General features: G+C 42.5%; 2 protein-coding genes across 2 annotated transcripts; one reads left to right on the top strand and one right to left on the bottom strand.

Annotated features, from left to right (window-relative positions):
- Positions 1-833: 833 nt before the first annotated feature.
- LOC135554067 (protein Wnt-9b-like) lies at positions 834-7,200 on the bottom strand. The gene is made up of 4 exons (XM_064986087.1): positions 6,964-7,200; positions 5,695-5,948; positions 4,588-4,853; positions 834-2,968 (listed from the first exon to the last, which is right to left on the bottom strand). The coding sequence occupies exons 1-4, from the start codon at positions 7,047-7,049 to the stop codon at positions 2,507-2,509; spliced, it is 1,068 nt and encodes a 355-aa protein (XP_064842159.1). The 5' UTR covers positions 7,050-7,200; the 3' UTR covers positions 834-2,506.
- Positions 7,201-9,263: 2,063 nt separating this feature from the next.
- LOC135554066 (ADP-ribosylation factor 2) lies at positions 9,264-20,784 on the top strand. Its single transcript, XM_064986086.1, has 5 exons — positions 9,264-9,370; positions 14,853-15,010; positions 15,592-15,702; positions 15,836-15,960; positions 17,858-20,784. The coding sequence occupies exons 2-5, from the start codon at positions 14,863-14,865 to the stop codon at positions 18,017-18,019; spliced, it is 546 nt and encodes a 181-aa protein (XP_064842158.1). The 5' UTR covers positions 9,264-9,370; positions 14,853-14,862; the 3' UTR covers positions 18,020-20,784.
- The last annotated feature ends 448 nt before the right edge of the window (positions 20,785-21,232 follow it).

The following is a 21,232-nucleotide window of genomic DNA, read 5'->3' as shown; positions in this document are numbered from 1 at the left end:
TCTGCTTGTGTCAACCTGTGACCTGTTGGATGTTTTAATAGAGCAGAGCTCATTATGTCGGAGCAGAGAAGGCTCATGTCTAATCATTGTGATCAGAGATAAACATCAAAAGCTCCAGGACACGACACAGTCTGTAAATGTAGCAATATCTCAAACAATAAGCCTTTGTGTGATTTGGTTCCCAGTGGAGAGCCTTCTCTCACAGGTACGAATATTTAATTTCTAATCATTAGCGTTCGATATGACCTTTTACCCTTTGAGGGGCGCACTATATATTGAGGTCAAAGGGAGAAAAAACATTCTGCAGACAACATTCTTCTACATCATCGTCTTTGATGATCATCATCATTATTGTTGTCATCATGGCTGGCCTGTTGTGCCAGAGGCAGAACACCTGTATGTGCGTGCTGCTCTCCTCCCCCTGCATGTGTTGGGCAGTTGGTGGTTGAGAGTGATGCACTGAGACCACAGTCCTTTCAGATGAAAAGGAGGGCAGAGCAGCACAATCAGGAAGTGGTTTTGCTGGAGAGAGACTGCTCGTGTGTGGAGCTCAGGGCAGGTGTATGGCCGTGGCTTTTGTGACTGTGATTCTGTGATTGGTGTCTGTGATTGGTGTGTGTGTGTGTGCGTGCGAGAGAGAGAGAGAGACATACAGAGAAAGGATGACAAATTGATCAGGATGAAAGAAAGAGAAGTTACTGCCACAAGGCTCCAGTACTTTCATTTTAAGATGAGAAAGTAAAATATAGTAACAGGTAACAAGCTTGATCATTACTTCTAGTAACTATGAATGGAGACGGAGACATTTTTTACAAATGTATATGTTGATTTATTTGAATGGCTTTTAAATAAGAATATACAGTATATCAAAATGTAAATCATATTGTTGCAGTATACAGCTATGACCCAGTTTAAAGGAATTGTACATTGATCTAAAAGTTTGACTTTAGTTTCGTGACAGACACAAGGAACTATTTGCAAGGCAAATAAATCATTATGATAATTGCCCAAAGACCAGATGAGGTAGAGATATATACGATTCCACTGTCTAATATGCTTTGAGCCTGATATCAGTTATATCCATGTACATAACTCTATCTCTGCATAAACAAGAAAATAAACACTGGCACAGGGAACTGAAACGATTGTAAAAAATATTGGAAATATAAATGGGTGCCTAAAAACCCTAGGGGCAGATATGGACCTTCAACCCTAACCCACAGACAGACACAGAGGTCTGGCATGGAGAGCTGGAGGAATGGCGGAGTCAAATACTGCTATTTTCTCTGATTGGTAATTGAGAAAACAAGCAGCATGATTGGGCCATTTCAAAGACATTAGAGAACAAAGATGTGTCTGAATTAGACTGTAGAGAAAACGGTTTGATTTGGTCAGGGGAACACACTTGAAAGCACAGCACAGTGCGTGCAGACATGCCTACTTATAAATAAAAAAAATAGAGCAAAGTTCTTTACAGTGTCAGCAAAAGAAGAACTTTGCATAGCCGTTTTTAAGGACAGTGTTTGGAGTTTCCCTTAGTTTGAGTGCAATTTCCTTTGCATTTTTCCTTTACTGTATTAACAATGTTAAACATGTAGAATTATCATAGACATTCTCACAAGAGATAACAGGTCTACTTTACCACACAATAACCCTATGACTGCGTTTAGTCATAAATGACATACTAACTCACTGTGATTATAGGCAACCTGTACTAGCATTCCATGTTCAGACATCCAGTGATTCAATGGGACTTTTTAAGGTGTGTGGTGGATATCAGTATTGACCTAGATACATTTCTCACCTTAAAGCAAAGGAGTAAAGTACTACACATAACATAGCCAACATAAGTGCTTCATTTTTCTATTATCAATTAATGAACCCTTAGACTGCTCTCACAGCAAACAAAGAGACAAGAAAACAGCAAATGAGACGTCAAGAGGCTCTAGATTCCTCTCTGGCATTTTCTGCCACTTTGAAAATGCTCTAAATCTTGATTTAAGCACTACAGCATAGTAGCAGTAAGACAAACTGACTAAGGAACTGACCGACAAGAGGACAGGACCAATGGAACTGTCAGGGCTCCCACAGAGATGATGTTGCCAAATAATGATAGTGACCTACTGTCCATTCCAGTACCTTGTGAAGAGCCCATTCCCTGCCCATAACTGTCCAGCAAGGCAACCCTCTCTCCCTCTCACTTAAGGTCTGTGATGTCAGTGCATTCAGTAAGAGCAAAGCAGAAAGTGGTCTTGATACTGCCTCATCTGAGGAGACAGAGCATGTTCGATTCCAACAAGTGGCAAACTACCAACAACATTATGACCTTGTTCCATTTCCATGCTTCCCAAAACAGTTCTCAGTTCAGAACAGGCATTTGTAAGGGTATGTTTAAAAGTCAAACCCTTTAATTTATCAAGAGTAATGTCTGAGTGGTTCTAGTCCTGCCATTTTGAATGTTCTCGTTTTCCTCTCCCCATCTTTTTGTCTCCATCTCTCCCCCTTTTCAGGTATTTCTGCAGGTGTACACTTCCTCCTCCCTGACACAGGTCTGGCACTCTACATGGCAGCACCAGCGCACCTGGCAGTGGCAGGAGAGGGTGGTGAGGTGCATGGCCGTGTTGTAGCCGCGCCCGCAGCAAAGGCTCTGGCAGCTGGTGTCCTTGGCACAGGAGCGTCCGGCCGTGCCGGGAGAGTAGCGTGACGGCCTGCAGAAGCTGGGGGAGTCCTCCAGGAACACCAGGTCAGTGGACCGGTGGCTCTGGCCGTGGCGACGCGGCCCCGCCAGCTCCGTCTCCCCGGTGGCCTCGTTGGTAACACTCAGCACACGCACGGCCGTGTCGTAGCGGAACTTGAGCAGCCGCCCGGTGTCGTGGAACGGGGACAGCTGCTTCCAGCAGGTCCGCACGGCACAGGAACCGGAGACGCCGTGACACTTACAGGTAGTCTTCAGGCCACTCTTCACTGCCTGAAAGGGAAGGAGGGGGGGGAGGGGAAGAGAGCAAGATGTCAGTTTCTTCAGTCTGATTCATTAACTGGGCTCTTATCTTCGGTGCCTATCTAGACAGAGGGAACCAGTTTCCTGCAGGGTGGGTTGGTGGGGCGGGGGTCAGATGGTATGGGGCTAGTCATCCTTTAGTTTAGCTCAGTATGAACAGTTGAGATGATGGATTAGGGAGACTGTTCGGCATGCAGTATTTCATTCACCTGATGTCTCGCATTGAGACAGCGCCTGCGGATTCGTTTTTTCAATGTGTTGAAACTAGCTCTTTCTCGCTGCTTCTCTCCTCTCTCTCTCCTATGAAGCCTGAGGCATTAGAGACAGGCATCACAGACAGACAGCAGAATATTTCCACCCTGTCCTTTGTGTGTGTGTGTGTGCACGGAAAACGATCATGAGAGCTTAAAAAGCTGAAACAGTTAGAGAGTTTGGGTTAACGGCCAAAGGATGCCTTCATTCAAAAGTTCACTGAGCTTGGTGGTGGTGGGGTGGGGGTACCAGCGCTGAGGCACTCAGCCAGAGAGAGACTAACTGGGTGGGGGCCAGAGACAGTTCATGCGGCATGGGGGTCATCCTTACAGGGAGGGGGAGACCCAGGGGCTACTTCAGGGTTGAAGAGTTCTGCCGAGTTCCGCCCTACACAGGTATGAACCCCTCAGGGGCATCTCAGAACATTACTGAGGGATGAGGGTTAGAGGGGGGTGTTGTGAAAAAACAACCACCTCCGGGTCTCTACTGAGCCGATTAGGTGGAAGATGAGGAAAACACCACACTCAATAAAGATAAGATAGACTACTTCAGTTCATCCTGTTGTTTGTTTCTCTCCCTCTCTCTCTCTGAAGGGCCTGCTGCCTCAGGTGAAAGGTAATGGGGAAGAGCCTGGGGGCCGGCTGTTTCTAAGCTACACACACAAATACACACATAGTGGTTACCATATGAACATTATGTGGATTTATGGAGAAGAGCACAGTTCAGCGCCATACAGTGTGTGGAAAAAAATGCTTGCTCGTATATTAAAGGAGGCAACAGTTATAATTGTTCTCTCTGACGGGAGACCTTTAATTTTCTGTGGGCCCGCACAGCAAGCTTTATCATGCCTGCCTTGGAACACCTGGTTCCAGGGATCTGACAGCAGTCTGTCTCCTCTCCTATCCCTGATACTTGCTGCCTCCTTCAGCCTCGACCAGCCCAGGCCCATTAGCTATCTATAGCTATCTATCCACCAGGGCTACAAGAAGGGAAACACTATGCAGGGGGAGTGGGCTACTGGCACTGGATGAGATATATGGGCAAGGAGTCAGGGCTAGATCTGGTAAAGTCACTGCTGCCTCTGTCGTAAGAGTTCATTTTATGATGAGCAGTGTTGGGTTTGTCTTCTGTTGGTGGGTCTAAAATTGAGCTGTTATTGGCTGATATGTTTATGATGCCATCCTGAGCTTGGGAGGAAACTACTCCCTACTGGCATAGGCTAATATACCTTCTATTTTGAAAAAATGAACTTAAGCCATAGTAGTGTCACTCACAAATGCTTAATGGGCTTCTTGTTGTTTTGCTTGAGCTTATGCACACTGTCAACACTCACTCACCCGGATTCCAACGTTAATGTTGTGGGAGTCGATCTGCGCCCTCAGGTCTTTGCTGACCCTCTTCTGGCCCAAGAACTTCTTGAGAAATTTGGTGCTGTATTTCAAGTTGTCACCGCAGACCCCCCACTGCCATGCCTCGCGATGCTGTATTCCTGGGGAGTCATCGCACGTGCACCTCTCCATTCGGCCTGAGCTGCAAGCCTTTGCTAGTGCGTGGGACAATGCCGCTGAAGACACGGCAAGAAGAAAGGCCGTCTCCTTGAAGCCTGGAATAGACAAATGACATCAACAATTAATAATAGTCTACAATAAAAAATGGTTTTATATATTTTGTTTTAAATGTTGTTTACTCCTCGTACATTGGCTAGACCCAGACATGCAAAGACTAGACTATCATCCAAGCTCATGAGATACATATTTTGGTTACATTCTACTCCCATGTTTCTACTCCAGTGTTCCATTTAAAGAGTTGTGTCATGATTTCACACTGTTATTTGCTTAGCCCAGAGACATCGCTATGATGTATTTTAACCCAATTAATTCTTATTTTGACTAGGAAGGATTTTTTTTCTCAGATGAAAGTGAGTAATCACGCCGCCCTTTTCCTCTGGTAACTGGGCGGTTTGGGGAGATATAAATAACCACTCGTCCCTCGTAGGCCCCGCCGCACCGGGCTTTTTGGCTCTTCAGCCCTTAATTAACTCCATGCTGACCTGTTCATGGCTCTTCGTGCTGATAGCATAACCGTGCTCTGAAATTATTTTATAAGTGGTGGAGCGTTAGCCGCTGACTTTTTTGTAGGCTATAGACTAGAGTTTAGCCTGGCTCTTTATTTTGAGATCACTCAACTACCCCACAACAGTCAAATTATTAATTCAATATACATACATTTTCAATCAATTGCATTGTTGCACTTGAGAAATCATTTGCATCATCAAGTAGTAATTTGACCCTTACGATATTCACAACTCAAACAGCAGTCTAGGCTATTAGGCCTACATGTTTACATGCTTCCCATGATGCGTCCCTCCAGATGGAAATCTTTCCCTCATGTCTCTCTGTGTGTAAATACATGGAACTCTATGAATTGATGACATATTATTGCACCTCTTTTCAGAAGATTCCCGCGGCCGTCCAAGCTACAGTTCCAGCGCTCGTTCCGGAATTGATAACGGCACTCCAAGAGGCTGAGGCGCACTGATTCACGCAGCGTCTCGGCCAAACCCGGCTCGCGGCGGCACATTCGTTTCTGCCTACGGGTCAGGGTCATCTGCTCGCATTGTTTTAGGTGAGCTTTTCCCGTTGGGGGTTCATTGGAGAACGGGGCAGGCAAAAAGACCAAGGGCTCTCGGCCTGTCAGCCTTTCAAAGGAGACAAATGTATACATTCAGTGCAGTATAATTATCACTGACGTTACCAAATTCAAAAGGAAAATGTCATATGAATAATCTTATCAAGAGAATATAAATATGTAGACCTATAAATAATAACCTGGGAATAAAGAAAACATGTTGTTCGAGAGTAATTTCTAAAACATGTGTCCATAACAATTACATTTAGTTTATAGAGCCATAGCCTATAAATCGAAACAATATGTATAGTTTTTGCTGACTACAAGCTTTTAACAACACACTACACATAGGTATACGCGCAATTAAGGATAAACGTAGTAAGTCATTTCAAAATGTCGCACATATCGGCCTATATTTGACTTCGTCTGTCCTAATCACATGTGCCCAATAAAACCACACGATAATGCTAAAAAAGAAAACGGAGTGTAGGATTCTAATTTTAAAATAGAATATTAAAACAAATCTGTTTATGCATGCAAATGAGCTCCCTCATACAAATTTCGACTATTGCCAAAAAGTGAGAGAATTGAGGTGGTGCCAAACTCGAGAGGTCAGGAGACCGTGAGAAACCATTCACACTCACAGCAAGTCATAGATTATACAAAGGCTATCTTAAATATTCAAATATTCTGCTCTGAGACTTATTTGGCAAATGAATAATCATCAATAATATTATTATAAGATGTAGTGGTATCATAAGGATGTAGGCCTATTTGAAAAATTGTCACACAGCCTTGTAAACTAGTCTACTTTGTTTACTTTTAGATAGCAGAAAAATGTAATCATAAATCATCTCTGTGGACTTGAACATCCAAACAAGTCAACATTTACAGTCCTACAGTAAGGTCTCGTGCGTAATTGCGCACGATAGTCATGGAACGCTGGGCTTCCATCATATAAGCAGGCTATGTACGTCGCATCACATGCATTATTTCCTACCGACATCGATCTTGCTGTATATGTTAGAAGCAAGGAAAAGACAATACAACTGCAGAGACATAACAGTAAAGGAGTTGTGGCTGACCCAAAATATGCTGCAGTGTGCGAGAGGAGGATGCAGAGCTCAATGAGTCGCAGTAGGCAGGCGGTCCTTGGGAGCCTAGAGCACATGATGACGGGTCGACACTGCTCTTCATCTCGCTGATTCTGCACTGGGAAAGTCTGTGCCGTCTGGCAGGCTCACCTCCTAAGTGGCCCACACAAACTTCGGTCCACTGCGGCAGGCGCGGTCCCAAGGGAGGCAAGGCCACTGGGGAGCGCATCATCGTGCCACACGCCCATTGGACTCCCTTGTCGTCCCACCCCAACCATTGAAACGCCCCACACTTAGATGGAAGTGACAGGTCGGAAATCTACCTGGCTGTGATGAGCATTCGTCTGGGTTTTGTCATTATCGTGCCTCATATTCAAACTTGCTGGTGCATTTTCATTCTACCCACTGACAGATCTACCGTGTCATGTGAATATGGATGTGTGGATGCACCAGTGGCAAGTGTATGGGCATATACCAGAATACCGAATGTGCTCCTTTAAGAAGTCCTGTGGCTGCCTGAGAAGGTAGACGTAGCCCACAAATAGAAACATGCAGATACACTTGTTATAGCAAAAATGGATCTTGGATTATAGGCATAGGATTCCATTGGCATATATTAGGCAGTATATACTTTTATACAGTTGAATCTCCACCATCACTTGCTGATTATTTTCCATTGCCAGCAAAGACCCGCTGATGGTCTGTCTCCTTCTTCATAATTCTATTTTCATTTTGATCATAATGTTTACAAACCACCAAGGCTCCAATCTACTTTTCCCTACCTAACAGTGTTTTTTCTTTGATTCTTACTTACTGTTTCATAGCAGTAGGGAAAAACGTCTATAAATACGTTTTTGTACTCAACTGGATAAGATCTTTATTTTGTAATATGTGGGCACTTGACCAAACACCTGCAAGGAGAAGGAACACATTGTGGGATAGACAGCCCTCGACAACACACAAACTAATGACAAGTGGCATTGCCCACTGCCACTCACGGCGAATAATACTGTACAAAAACACATACAGACAAGCATCAACAATAACCTTTTATTTTAATGCAATGCATCTCAAGGCTTATACCCCCTAAATAAAGGATATTCTGTGCTTCATGACACCTGTAGATATATCTACCTACCACCCATGATGTCTCAGTCCATAAGCCATTTTCATATAAAATCCCTTTTGTTCACTTCATGTCCAACAGCAACAACAACACGTCTGGTTTACAATTACCATGTGGATGAATGGGTAATCAAAGATCTAGTTGTCTGCTCAGTGCTGCACCTGCATTACTGAGGGGATCCGGACAACCACCTGAATTAGCTAACCATGAGCACAAACACATGAAAGGCGGACAAACTTCCACCTGATGATATTGCACTCACATAGGCCTATGCCTATAATTTCAAAGTGATTGATTTATGGAAAGGAAACAAGTAAACGGAAACTATTGGCTTTGATTTATTGGGACATTACGACGCAGCATGGAGACGGCCCCATCTAGCGGATTTAATATGAACAACACACATTGTGAGTCTTGAACGATGACCCCAACAACCTTGATGAACGCTTGAACCCTGATTCACCTTGAACCTTGCAACCCACTTCTCCCCTCTGCCCACCTCCAGGGGCCCCCCAACTCCAGGTTACCTACCTGTTGGCCCTATAGACATAGCTGTCATTGTAGACCTTGCATGTTAGTGTTGGCCATAGAGATCCCATTAAATTACTTAATTTGAATTCTAATTCCTATTTCTATGGTGTTGGCTCTACTCGTTCAGGCTGTTTAAAAGATGAATGACAGAAACAGGCTGGAATTCTTTGATCAGAAATGCAAATTGTAGGCTGTTGCTTATTGATTGAGATGATAACCTCTATGCCATTATTGGTACGTGGCCTAGCCATAAGGCATATAAGGCAGCACTTGCTTGCCATATATATTGTAAGGCTATACACACCCATGGTCCTTTATTTTCCGGACTTTTTTTTCAATTCTTCTGGATTGAACAATTGCAACCGGTTTGTTTTGTTTGCTATCCTCCCCAATGATAATGGGTTGGGCCAGTGGCAAATTTCTCCAGTCTCCATTGAAGCCGGAAACAGGGGGCGGGGATGCTTGATCCTACGGGAAGCTTGACTGGTCTTTCAGTTTGTAGGGCAAACTGGAGGAGGGCTTTTTGTAAATCTCCGCCCTCAACATTAAATGTTGTTGCATCGATTGGTCCGCAGCACAGCAAGGTACGTTTTTGTGACCTGCATGGATAACATGATTGGTGAAGATTTTACGATGTGCAACGTCCATGACGCGGCTTTCTTGACACTTGTGAAAGACGCCATTTTGTTGTTAGCGGTGAATAGGAGCGTAAAAGAAAGACCGAGAAACCGCCACTAAAAGGTAAAACAAGTATTCAACGTAGCAATATAATATGTAATTTATAGTGTTTGTTTTTTCATGGATCTGGAATGCAAACGATTGCTTATTTGCTTTCGGGTTGACCGCAAGCTTTGACAACGAATCCCCCTGCGTAGACTCAAACCAAACGAGGATCATCTACCCTCAATAGCTAGTTAGCTAGCTCGCCCGGCATTATATTCTCACGACCTGTAAACGTCGTGATAGCATTATTCCGCTAACTTTACTGAAATTGTGTCAGTAAGTATTCGCTGGTCATTGTGATTGGACATTCAGCTTCCTCCTATTTTGAGTCATTATGTCGAGCCGCTTCGCTTGCTTGTGCTAACTAACGATGTAAGCACAATTAACGTTAGCTAGCTAGCTACGCCTATTTTCTGACTGCGTAACGTTAACTTACGTGGATTGAGATTTGAGTTTCCGCCGTTTAATTAGCTAACCAACGTCTCAAAATTAATGTAGTTACCTTACCGTTTAACCCACAGGCTGGTTAACTTGGTCGTGGTGGTCTCTATGGCCATCTAGCTGGGTAACTAAACTGTGCCGGGAAGCTTTAGCTAGCGTAACTGTTGGTACTGTATGGTTAGATTTGGTTTTGGAAACTTGTCAGTGTCTTCAAACTGAACGGGTCACAAGCTAGTGTGTTACACATTAATGTAGCTAACTAGCTAAACCCTTATGTTTGACCTAAGTCATTTTAATGGACAGACAACTGAAGCAAAATAGTGTGTGAGAGACGCTACACTCATCTTAGTGTTCTTTATGACTGTGACACCCATGTCTGTCTTCCATACATTTCCATTTTCCAACATTGAGTGCTCTAGGAATCTCTGGCAGATGTTCCTACTTTGTTCAGGTCCTGATGAGGGGCTGATCAAACAACCAGTGTAGCAGGATAACCCCAGCATGCTTGACGTTTCAACTTTCCCTTATGGAAAAACATTGCTAGACTTAAAAGAAAAATGTCCTCTACTTGCCTGTCCCACCAGAAAATGAGCCTCCACGATGCCCCTAGTGTTCCCTCAATATTAATTTGTTGCTGAAAATGTTTTTCAAAGATTGTTCAGGACAAGCGCAAAAAGTCCCGTCTGCCACATTTGAATTCTAGTGACTGTCATAGGGACGATGTGTGTTTTGATAGATTATCACGGACTGTCCATGCACCCCAAAAAGACTCCACCTCAGGCAGCCTTTATCACATGCATACTGTGATAAGTTCACTTAACTACTCTCTGATGACTTGCTGCTGGCTTCCCATACCCCTCCCCTATCATTCCTGTTTTCTCTGAGGATGATTCATTCTGAGTACTTCCTCTTTGCTTTAGTTGAGGAGCAGGGTGGACAATCCTGACTCAAATGAGATGCCATTGTTGTGATGTCATTGTTAGAAATCTGCAAGCTATGAGCTTTTCTAGTTCTGAAACTTCCCTCTATGGAATGTCTGTTGGCTCGAGCTAGATTCGTTGTCACATTCTGAATCCAGGAAGGCACTTTGTGAAACTGACAACTCCCTGTGTTCATGATGTTAGAACTCAAATCACACCCTTCCTAGCTTTTGTTTGCCTACAGTCGTTGTATAGTTTATTTCAGAAGTGCTAGGGCATGTGTCATATGTAAATGGCTTTATTTAGCATGTTTCCACCAAAGAACACCTGTATGAATTGTGTTAATTTCTATAGCATTTGCCACACAATTGTCTTGAAGGAGTGTAATAATACTGTGTTATCTTATGCTATCATTTGTAGGCATGTGTTACTGGGAGGTGTTTTGCACGAGATCAGAGTTGTGTAGCAAAATGTTCCATTATTTTAGTCGTTTGTTTCCTTTGGAGAAAGACCTGTGTTAAATAGCCTGTTTTTGGTATGACAGGATCATTGTTTCCCTGTCTCTCTCCTGGTTAATTCAGCAGTGTGTCTCTGCTTACAGGTGTGTTGTTACCTCTCCCATATCCAGCCTCCAGTACTCTGGTTCCTCTGAGCGCTGACCTATATTCGCCACATCACTGGCCTCATTGTGTGCTTTTCCTTGAGCTCAGCCTGCATGCTCTATGTTTCACCAACAACACCTGTATATTTTTTTAATATAATGCGGTCCCATCGTCCCCTACTCTTGTCCAGTTTCTATTAAGACCGCTAACTTGTCTCAAATATGAATCTGTTTTTGTCATGGTGTTTTAGGATACACTATAAGTCTTATGTAGTGAGCCTGTTTCATCATAGGCCGTGTCTTAAATCACATGATTCTGTGATGTGCTTGGCAACATATTGAATGATAGGATGGATTGTTATTGCAATGAATATGCCTGATTAAAAATGAAAGTCGACAATTGATACATTTGTGGGTCATTCCATGAGTGCCTTTTGCAACCCTTTAATAATTTAATTAGAAATTGTGCACCAATATTGTATTTTAAAAGCCTGTTATATTAAATGCCCTTTAATATTATAGACAACATGGAGAATTTGATAAATCTACTAAAGTGCCAAAATGCAGCATTTTGACGTCGCTCTGTCAACTCTCACTTATGACAATTCTAACCCACTTAATCCCTAAACGTCTTCATGGTTCAGCATCATTGTAAAGCCCTAGTCATTTTTGCTAGACAGTTATTTCTGAAGATGATTATTTATGTGATGTGATTAATTTAAGTATGTCCCTCAACCCATTTATGTAAAATGAACTCTCTTTTTAATATGGTGACAATATGGTCTTTTAAAACATTGAACATTTAATAGTAATATCTTTTTGGCAATTTTGTGGTGCAAAACTGAGTGGGTCGAGCATAACATGTCAACACAGTTACCCATAGACTACAAATGTGGTAACAATGTATTTTTTTGTGTGAAACTTGCATTCAATTGCCCCTCCTGGTTGCACACATGTTTGTGACAGTTTCCCTGTCATAAGTGGATATATATATTTTTTTACACCTTTATTTAATTAGGCAAGTCAGTTAACCTTTCTATAGCGGAAACCTCGACAACATTCCGCTGAAAAGGCAGCGTGCAAAATTCAATTATTATTATTATTATTTTTTAATGTGTAACTTTCACACAATAAGTCCAATACAGCAAATGAAAGATAAACCATCTTGTTAATCTACCCATCGTGTCCGATTTAAAAAATGCTTTACAGCTAAAGCACAACATATGATTATGTTAAGTCAGAGTCAAGTCACAAACAGCCATTTTCCAGCCAAAGATAGGAGTCACAAAAAGCAGAAATATAGATAAAATTAATCACTAACCTTTGATCTTCATCAGATGACACTCATAGAACACCATGTTACACAATGCATGTATGTTTTGTTCGATAATGTGCATATTTATATCCGAAAATCTCAGTTTACATTGGCGCGTTACGTGCAGTAATGTTTTGATTCCAAAACATTGGTGATTTTGCAGAAATACTCATAATAAACATTGATAAAAGATGCAAGTGTTATTCACAGAATTAAAGACTTAACCTCTATTCAACCGCTGTGTCAATTTCAAAAAAACTTTGCGGAAAAAGCTTAATCTGAGAACGGCGCTCAGAACCCAAAACAGCCAGAGGAATGTCCGCCGTTTTAGCGTCAGCAGATGCTAGAAAAAACACCAAATATTCACTTACCTTTGATCTTCATCAGAAGGCACTTCCAGGAATCCCAGTTCCACAATAAATGACTGATTTGTTCCATAAAGCCCATAATTTAGCCACTTGTTGTTAGCGTGTTCAGCACAGTAATCCAGGCGTGAGCACTTCCTCCAGACAAAAACTCAAAGTTCCGTTACAGTCCGTAGAAACAAGTCAAATCATGTATACAATCAATCTTTAAGATGTTTTTAACATAAATCATCAATAAGGTTTCAACCGGAGAATTTCATTGTCTGAAGAAAAGCATTGGAACGAGAGCAAACTGTCGGAAGCCCGCGTCATGAGACCGAGGCTCTCTGCCAGACCACTCACTCAAAGAGCCCCTCCTTTATAGTAGAATCCTCAACCCAGTTTCTAAAGACGGTGACATCTAGTGGAAGCCCTAGGAAGTGCATCCTCATTCATATCTCACAGATTTCAATAGGCACTGTTTTGAAAATCGATTTCTCACTTCCTGTTTGGATTCTTTCTCAGGTTTTTGCCTGCCATATGAGTTCTGTTATACTCACAGACATTATTCAAACAGTTTTAGAAACCTCAGAGTGTTTTCAATACTAATAATAATATGCATATATTAGCACCTGGGACAGAGTAGGAGGCAGTTCAATCTGGGTACGCTATTCATCCAAAAGTGAAAATGCTGCCCCCTATCCCAAAAAGGTTACAAACAAATTCAAATTTTCAATGACAGCCTAGGAACAGTGGGTTAACTGCCTTGTTCAGGGGCAGAACGAGAGATTTTTACCTTGTGGGGATTTGATCTTGCAACCTTTCAGTTACTAGTCCAACACTAACCACTAGGCTTGCCACCCCAAATGTTATGGTTGATGTAAGAAGACATCATCGACCCTGTTACTTTATATTTGCACTAAGTTAGGCACTGCTTATAAAAACAAAATGTAGCTCTTGAGAGAGAGGGTTTTTATTTGTATTTTTTCATGAAGTTGAAATTGTGAAAGTTACACTTCTCAAAAGGCACCAAATTGGTGGAAAGACTCGTGTACATTTAGAAACGCATTTCAACAGTGAGAAAGTTATTTAAAAAAAATCATGAATTAGTTATATGGTGTTATTAGACATATGTAGGCTTCTATTTGGGACTGACTGGGCTATTGCATTCTAATCGTTGTGGCTGCTGTTACAGAGCCGGTTTGTGTTCTTGCTTGGTGGGTGTTGGGCAATAGGTGTTCAGGTGGCGCTATGTTGTAACCAGCCTCTACCTCTGGATCATGTCTCTGGTCAGTGCTCTGCCAGTCATGTGATCCACTTCTCTGCTCCTGGCTATGGGTAAACAGTTGCCTGCCACTCAGAACAACACTAACCTGCAGCCCCATCAGCCAAGTCCTACTCGCGTGTGGTGTGAGACTCAGAGGCGCCGCTGTGAGGGCCCATTGTTAACATGCAAAATAAACACAGACAGTGACTGAATGCTTTTCTCAGCACTTTTTCTCCCCCTAATGAATTTACTCTCTGTGGTTACCCTTTATCAGAGATAAGGAAGCTTAGCCTGACATTATTACCCTCACAGGTCAAAAATCATAATGAAATTACCAAGGATGGGAACCACAGTATATACATTTATAAATGGATTCATAAAAAATGTGTTGTTTTACACCGATCCCACACCACCCACATATGCGGGAGCTGTGCAGAATATTTTAACGTTAATGAATCATTTCATCCACACTGCTCACATACGTCAGCAAGCGTTTGTGTTACCGAACACGTGGACACACATATACACGAACGGTTTAGCCTGGTGATAAGCACAATGAATGTTGTACGACTACTAGCTTAACCGTTTTGGTTTCTGTCTCCCTTCCTCCAGATTAGCCAAGATGGGGAACATGTTTGCAGGCCTGTTTAAGAATCTCTTTGGTAAAAAAGAGATGCGGATTCTGATGGTAGGGCTGGACGCTGCCGGCAAGACCACCATACTGTACAAGCTCAAACTGGGAGAGATCGTCACCACAATCCCTACTATCGGTGAGTAGCTTAGCCTTATCCCTTTACCCCTTCTCATCACACACTCCTCACCGAGGTACAAAACCCTCCTGAAATGCTCCCCAATACCTTGCTTCATGTTATTTTCATGAGGGCTAGGCTCCCGTTTGTTTAGTCGTAGGGGAGTGGAAATGAATGTCATACGTACAGCCATGTACTGCCTCTGTCCCCATCTCATCCGAACCCTGATCACTGCCCACATGCCCAGAGTAGCTGCCTATATCTGCTGCAGAGCTCCCGCAGGCAGGCAACATCCTGCAATGTAGCTGTTGTCATAAGGATTAAGTGACTTTTAAATATAGGAAAAATGTTGCATTATATGAATGTAACACAAGGCTGATGACATTACATATTCCAGTAATGTTCATTCACTTTGCATATTTTAACCAAATATACATTTTAATTTGCAGCTGCATTTGAGCAAAGACATTTCATGCAGGCATTTGTGTTAAAGGAGTTATTTAGCTTGCCTGTTTGGGATTGCTGATATGTCATCTCACACAGCCTCTTGGAATGTTAGTGTCTTAGGTTTCTGACGAAACGGATCTCTCTCTCTTTCTCAGGTTTTAACGTTGAGACGGTAGAATACAAGAACATCAGCTTCACTGTGTGGGATGTGGGCGGTCAGGACAAGATCAGGCCTCTGTGGCGGCACTACTTCCAGAACACCCAAGGTGAGTGGACACTTTCACCAGAACCCCCTCAACACCATCTTCACTATTTCTGACTTTTTGAGTCAAGACTGTCCCAGGTAAATGTTTTTGTTTGCTTCACCCTCCATCCTTTCTCTCCCTCTGCTTCTCTCAGGTCTAATCTTTGTGGTGGACAGTAACGATAGGGAGAGAGTGAACGAGGCGCGGGAGGAGCTGACAAGGATGCTGGCTGAGGATGAGCTGAGGGACGCTGTGCTTCTTGTGTTCGCTAACAAACAGGTGAACGGACTACCTGGGGAGAGACACTAGTGCGCCAGGAAAACAGTTGTTTCTTTTACCTGCTACACTGGATATGTACATTTAGCTTGACTCGTAAAGAGTGGGCCACTTCAATCAAGTTTTCTCGGCGTGAGCTGTGCGTCGAATTCTTTAAAATGGAATCAGAGAGCAATTTTACACTGAGCAGAGCGAGACTAACAGGTAGTCTCTTTTTTTCACTAATTTGGTCTTTTGACCAATCAGATCACTAATTGGGCAAAAGATCACAATTGGGCTGCCTGTGTTAATACAGCCCAAGGCTTCACCAGTAAACTGCATCTGTAATTGGTAGTACAGTATTATTATTCATATGGTTTGCAGATACTAGTAGTTAAACTCAAAGTCATACAATGGACTCCCTCTATGCTAAGTAGAGGTAGACCGATTATGATTTTTCAAGGACCCAAAAAAGCCAAAAGCGATTAATCGGCCGATTTTTTTTTTTATTTTTTATTTTTTTATATGTATACATTTGTAATAATGACTATTACAACAATGCTCAATGAACACTTATTTTAACTTAATATAATACATAAATTAAATCAATTTAGTCTCGAATAAATAATGAAACATGTTCAATTTGGTTTAAATCATGCAAAAACCCGGTGTTGGAGAAGAAAGTAAATGTGCAGTATGTGCCATGTAAAAAAGCTAATGTTTAAGTTCCTTGCTCAGAACATGAGAACACGAAAGCTGGTGGTTCAATATTCCCAGTTTTTTTAAATATTTCCAGTTAAGAAGTTTTAGATTATAGTTATTATAGGAATTATGACGCATCAACTATTTCTCTCTACCATTTGTATTTCATATACCTTTGACTATTGGATGTTCTTATTGGCACTTTAGTATTGCCAGCCTAATCTCGGGAGTTGATAGGCTTGAAGTCATAAACAGCGCTGTGCAACAAGCATTGCTAAGAGCTGCTGGCAAACGCAGTAAAGTGCTGTTTGAATGAATGCTTACGAGCCTGCTGCCTACCACTGCTCAGTCAGACTGCTCTATCAAATCATAGTCTTAATTATAATATAATAAACACATATGAGCCTTTGGTCATTAATATTGTAAAATCCCGAAACTATAATTTCGAAAACAAAACGTTTATTCTTTCAGTGAAACACGGAACCGTTCTGTATTTTATCGAACGGGTGGCAACCCTAAGTCTAAATATTGCTGTTACATTGCACAACCTTCAATGTTATGTCATAATTATGCAACATTTTGGCAAATTCGTTCGCAAAGAGCCAGGCGGCTCAAACTGTTAGCACCGAATGCAAGAGAAGTGACACAAGTTCCCTAGTTAATATTGCCTGCTAACATGAATTTCTTTTAACTAAATAGGCAAGTAAAAAAAAAATACTTCTGTGTATTGATTTTAAGAAAGGCATTGATGTTTATGGTTTGGTACATTTGTGCAACAATAGTGCTTTTTTGCTAATGTGCTTTAAATCATCACCCGTTAGGCAAAGTTGAAGTAGGCTGTGATTCGATGATAAATTAACAGGCACCGCATTGATTATATGCAACGCAGGACAAGCGAGTTCACATAATCACTAGTTTACTAGGTTAAGATTGATTGATTGTTTTTATAAGACAAGTTTAATGTTAGCTAGCAACTTACCTTGGCTCCTTGCAGCCACAAGGTCCTTTTGATGCTGCTCTCGTGTAAGAGGTGGTCAGCCTGTCACGCAGTTTCCTCGTGGATTGCAATGTAATCGGGGTCCAAGTAGGCTGAGTACCGATGATGAAAACTTGAAATCGGCCCTATTTAATCGGTCGACCTCTAATACTAAGATGGCTTGTGAAGGTCTGTTGCAGACGCATGTTTTCCTGGGTTAACCCTTTTCTCTCCACTCTTCAGGACCTCCCCAACGCTATGAACGCAGCGGAGATCACAGACAAGCTGGGCCTGCACTCCCTGCGCCAGCGTAACTGGTACATCCAGGCCACCTGCGCTACCAGCGGGGACGGGCTCTACGAGGGCCTCGACTGGCTCTCCAACCAGCTAAAGAACGCAAAATGATCCACCATTCCGCCGTCTGTCTGCGTCTTCGTCTGCGCAGTGTGTTATGGGCGACAGCGCTGGTCCCAGCCCCTCTCCTCCCGTCTCTCTCACTCCATCCCCTCCAACCATTGGGGCTTTGACCAGTGATACCCCACATACGCGTGTGTGTGTGAGTGCAAGTGTTTGTGTGGATCTTAATGTGTATGTATGTGTGGGTGCATGTGTGTGAGCCGGGAGTGGGAGCAGCCCTGCTGTGCCTTCAACAGTCACTCTCACCCGTGGAAATGACAGCATGGCTATCTCTAGCGCCCCCCCATCCCTCCCCTCCTGCCCCACCCGCAGTGGCTCTTAAGACACCCTGGTTTTCACAAGGCAAAGAAAGACCCGGGATGCTAAGTCTTATGTGTAATCTGAAAAATGAATAAAGTTTATAGATTAAAAAAACAACTTTGATTTTACATCCAGTAGTGTTGCGATCTGTCAGACACTCTTGTTAAACTGTTGGTTTGAGACCCCACCCCATGAAATAAATCTCAATGTAACCTGTATCAGGTTGGAAAAAAGACCAATAAAAATAGCTTTTCCATCCTAGATCCTTCTTTGCATTCTTTGGAAAATCATGCTGTATTGTTCTGGCTGTCTTGGGAACAATAGCTAATAAATTATTAGCTAGCATTCAGTCGCTGTCCTAACCCTCAAACATCAATTGAAGCACAACATATTAGTGATGTCACCATGCCCCTCATACACTCGTTTCCACCTTAGCCTGAATGATGGTGGTGCTTGATAAGACCTGCAGGACTTTAGGGTCAGCTGTTTGGTAGACATTACTGACTGAAATGAGTTGTTACTATTGTTTTCGGTTTATTAGAATGGAGCAATACTTGTCTGCTGGCTCCATGTCACTAAGTTGTTGTTCCAAAAGGTAACCATGGTGACCAGTTGCTGACCCTGCTGCCCTCTAGGATCAGTGATGTGATGGCCTCTATCATGCTGCATAGTTATTGGTGGTTAACACAACTAAGTGATGTTCCTTTCACAGGGCCTTGTGAGATCATTGATAATGTTTTGATTGAGTGAAAGATCCTTACTGCCGGGTATGGAAAACGCAATAAATTGTGTGTGTGTTTGTGTAGTACTATACTACCTATGCTAGGCAGAGGGTCAGTGTAGTTGAGTGTAGCTAGCCACAGCTCTGCTAGTGTACATGGGATTAGTTGGGTGTTTTCTGCACCGTTCCTGTCCACTGGAACAGCGAGGCCTTTTGAGAGTTGCTCCCACTCTGGCTTTCTCCTCATTACATTTTCTGTTGTCTACTTTTTTCCTTTTATTATGTTATTTACACTGTTCTTTTTTGTACAGATGACCTGGTTCCCTTGGTCTAGCATGAGCTGAGGAGCCAGGTGTGCAGTCTTTCAATCAAAATGCTTTAGGATCCTTTGGGTTTGACTTATGAAGGGCTGGTTGTGTTTGGGTTAGCTTTTAGGATGTTTGCTGCAGAGTTGGGCTTTCCTGCAGGGCATGGGGTGGGCCTGATGGGTCACTTCCAGCAGAGGAGGTTGGTGGGAGGAGCTGTAGGAGGATGGGCTCATTGTAAGGACTGGAATGGCATAATTGGAACGGAGTCAAATGTGGTTTTGATATGTTTGATACCGTTCCATTGATTCCATTCCAGACATTACATTAAGCCCCTCCTTTAGCGCCTTCCGTCAGCCGCCACTGACTTTCAGCTGAGCAAACACGGCACTCTTCTCCAATTCCTCATAGTGCTATGTTGTTATCAAGCTCTCATGGCATTCAATGCATTACGCTTTACTTCAGCCTATAATCCACACTCTGAATTGTGAGCACACCCTATGCGGGGCTTTCTCGGTTGTTTGATCTTTGTGTCGTCGGGTTTAGTTATCCCGGTTCTGCTGCACAGGTAGAGTCACATCTTCCCCTTCGATCCATGTGAAACATGACCAGCTTGCACTATAATACAGTAGTACTGTAACTAGACCATGGAAGGTTGCCTCATCAACCTCTTTACAACAAGCAGCGGGGGGGGAGCTTGAGCTTTCTGCTCACATCAGCAATGCTCTCATTGACAACTCTCTCCCATCGGCATCGCCATAGCAACTACACCAGCAGACAGTTACCATGTGCAAATTAAGCCTCGGCTGTTCTCCACATCAACACACAGCTTCAAAATGCATACGATAACTGACAATGGTTTTCTGTACATCCCGTTTATTCCAAAGGCTACTGCGAATTTAGTTGAGAAACCCTTAGTACACTGTACTGTACACACCCCCTGCTGATTGAAGATGACCCTAAGGTCCCAGCCCCACACTGACCTCTTGAGGGAAGGACTGACCTTTACCCTTGTATCTGTGTACAATTGGACAATTATATTTTTTATTTTATGAATTGTTCCATAAAATGTTTTCAACAAATGAATAACTCTAATCTAATTTTTGGCCTTTTTTCCTGTAATGATATTGTAGAGTTTAGTGCTAAAAGAAAATCCATTGAATTGAATGATGAGCGTCACTTCCGGCATATGGCAAGTAATTAAAGTGTATATGAACTTCTGGATGAACATTTATTGACAATTTCATTTAGCAACCCTTGTTCAGATGTGAAGCTTTCATTTTCAGATCATTTTCTGTGCAAATGACACAAGGTGTGTGCATATGTGTTATCTTTTACTGAAGGGTTTCCTTTTGTTCTTAGCTTGTTTTTAACCCATCTTGTAACATCTGAGAAATGCACTATAATAAAGAGATCTCTATTACAAATCTCTTGTATATTTATTTCATGAAAATATCAAATAGATGCTTAGTTACTGAAACACTAGGCTAAAATAGGCGTAGATACGGAAACACTGAGTTAAAATAGGCTTAAATACTGAAACACTGGGTTAAAATAGGCTTAGATACTGAAACATCAATTCCATCACAGTAAGAAGCTATTCATTACCTCATATTCAACAAGGGTTCACCTTTAAGGTTTTCAGGCTAGTGTTTTTGAGTTACATAAATCACAAAGGAATGTCAAGAGCACCTGAGGCAGATTTTCTTAGGCTGCAATTACACCTCTTAGTGACAGTGTGGAACTACCTACAAAATAATACTATTATGTTTCTCTCTTGTTTCAGAGAATAAGTGGTGCAGCATGCTTTCTCCCACTGACAGAAAACGCTTTCATAGCAGGCGGTTCAGGGAGGCTTGGCCTGCAGAGGCTCAG

The sequence above is a fragment of the Oncorhynchus masou genome, chromosome 14 (assembly GCF_036934945.1).
Source record: "Oncorhynchus masou masou isolate Uvic2021 chromosome 14, UVic_Omas_1.1, whole genome shotgun sequence".
Lineage (NCBI taxonomy): Eukaryota > Metazoa > Chordata > Actinopteri > Salmoniformes > Salmonidae > Oncorhynchus > Oncorhynchus masou.
The sequence above is the reverse complement of the archived record's forward strand: the minus strand, read 5'-3'. Positions and strand labels throughout refer to the sequence as shown.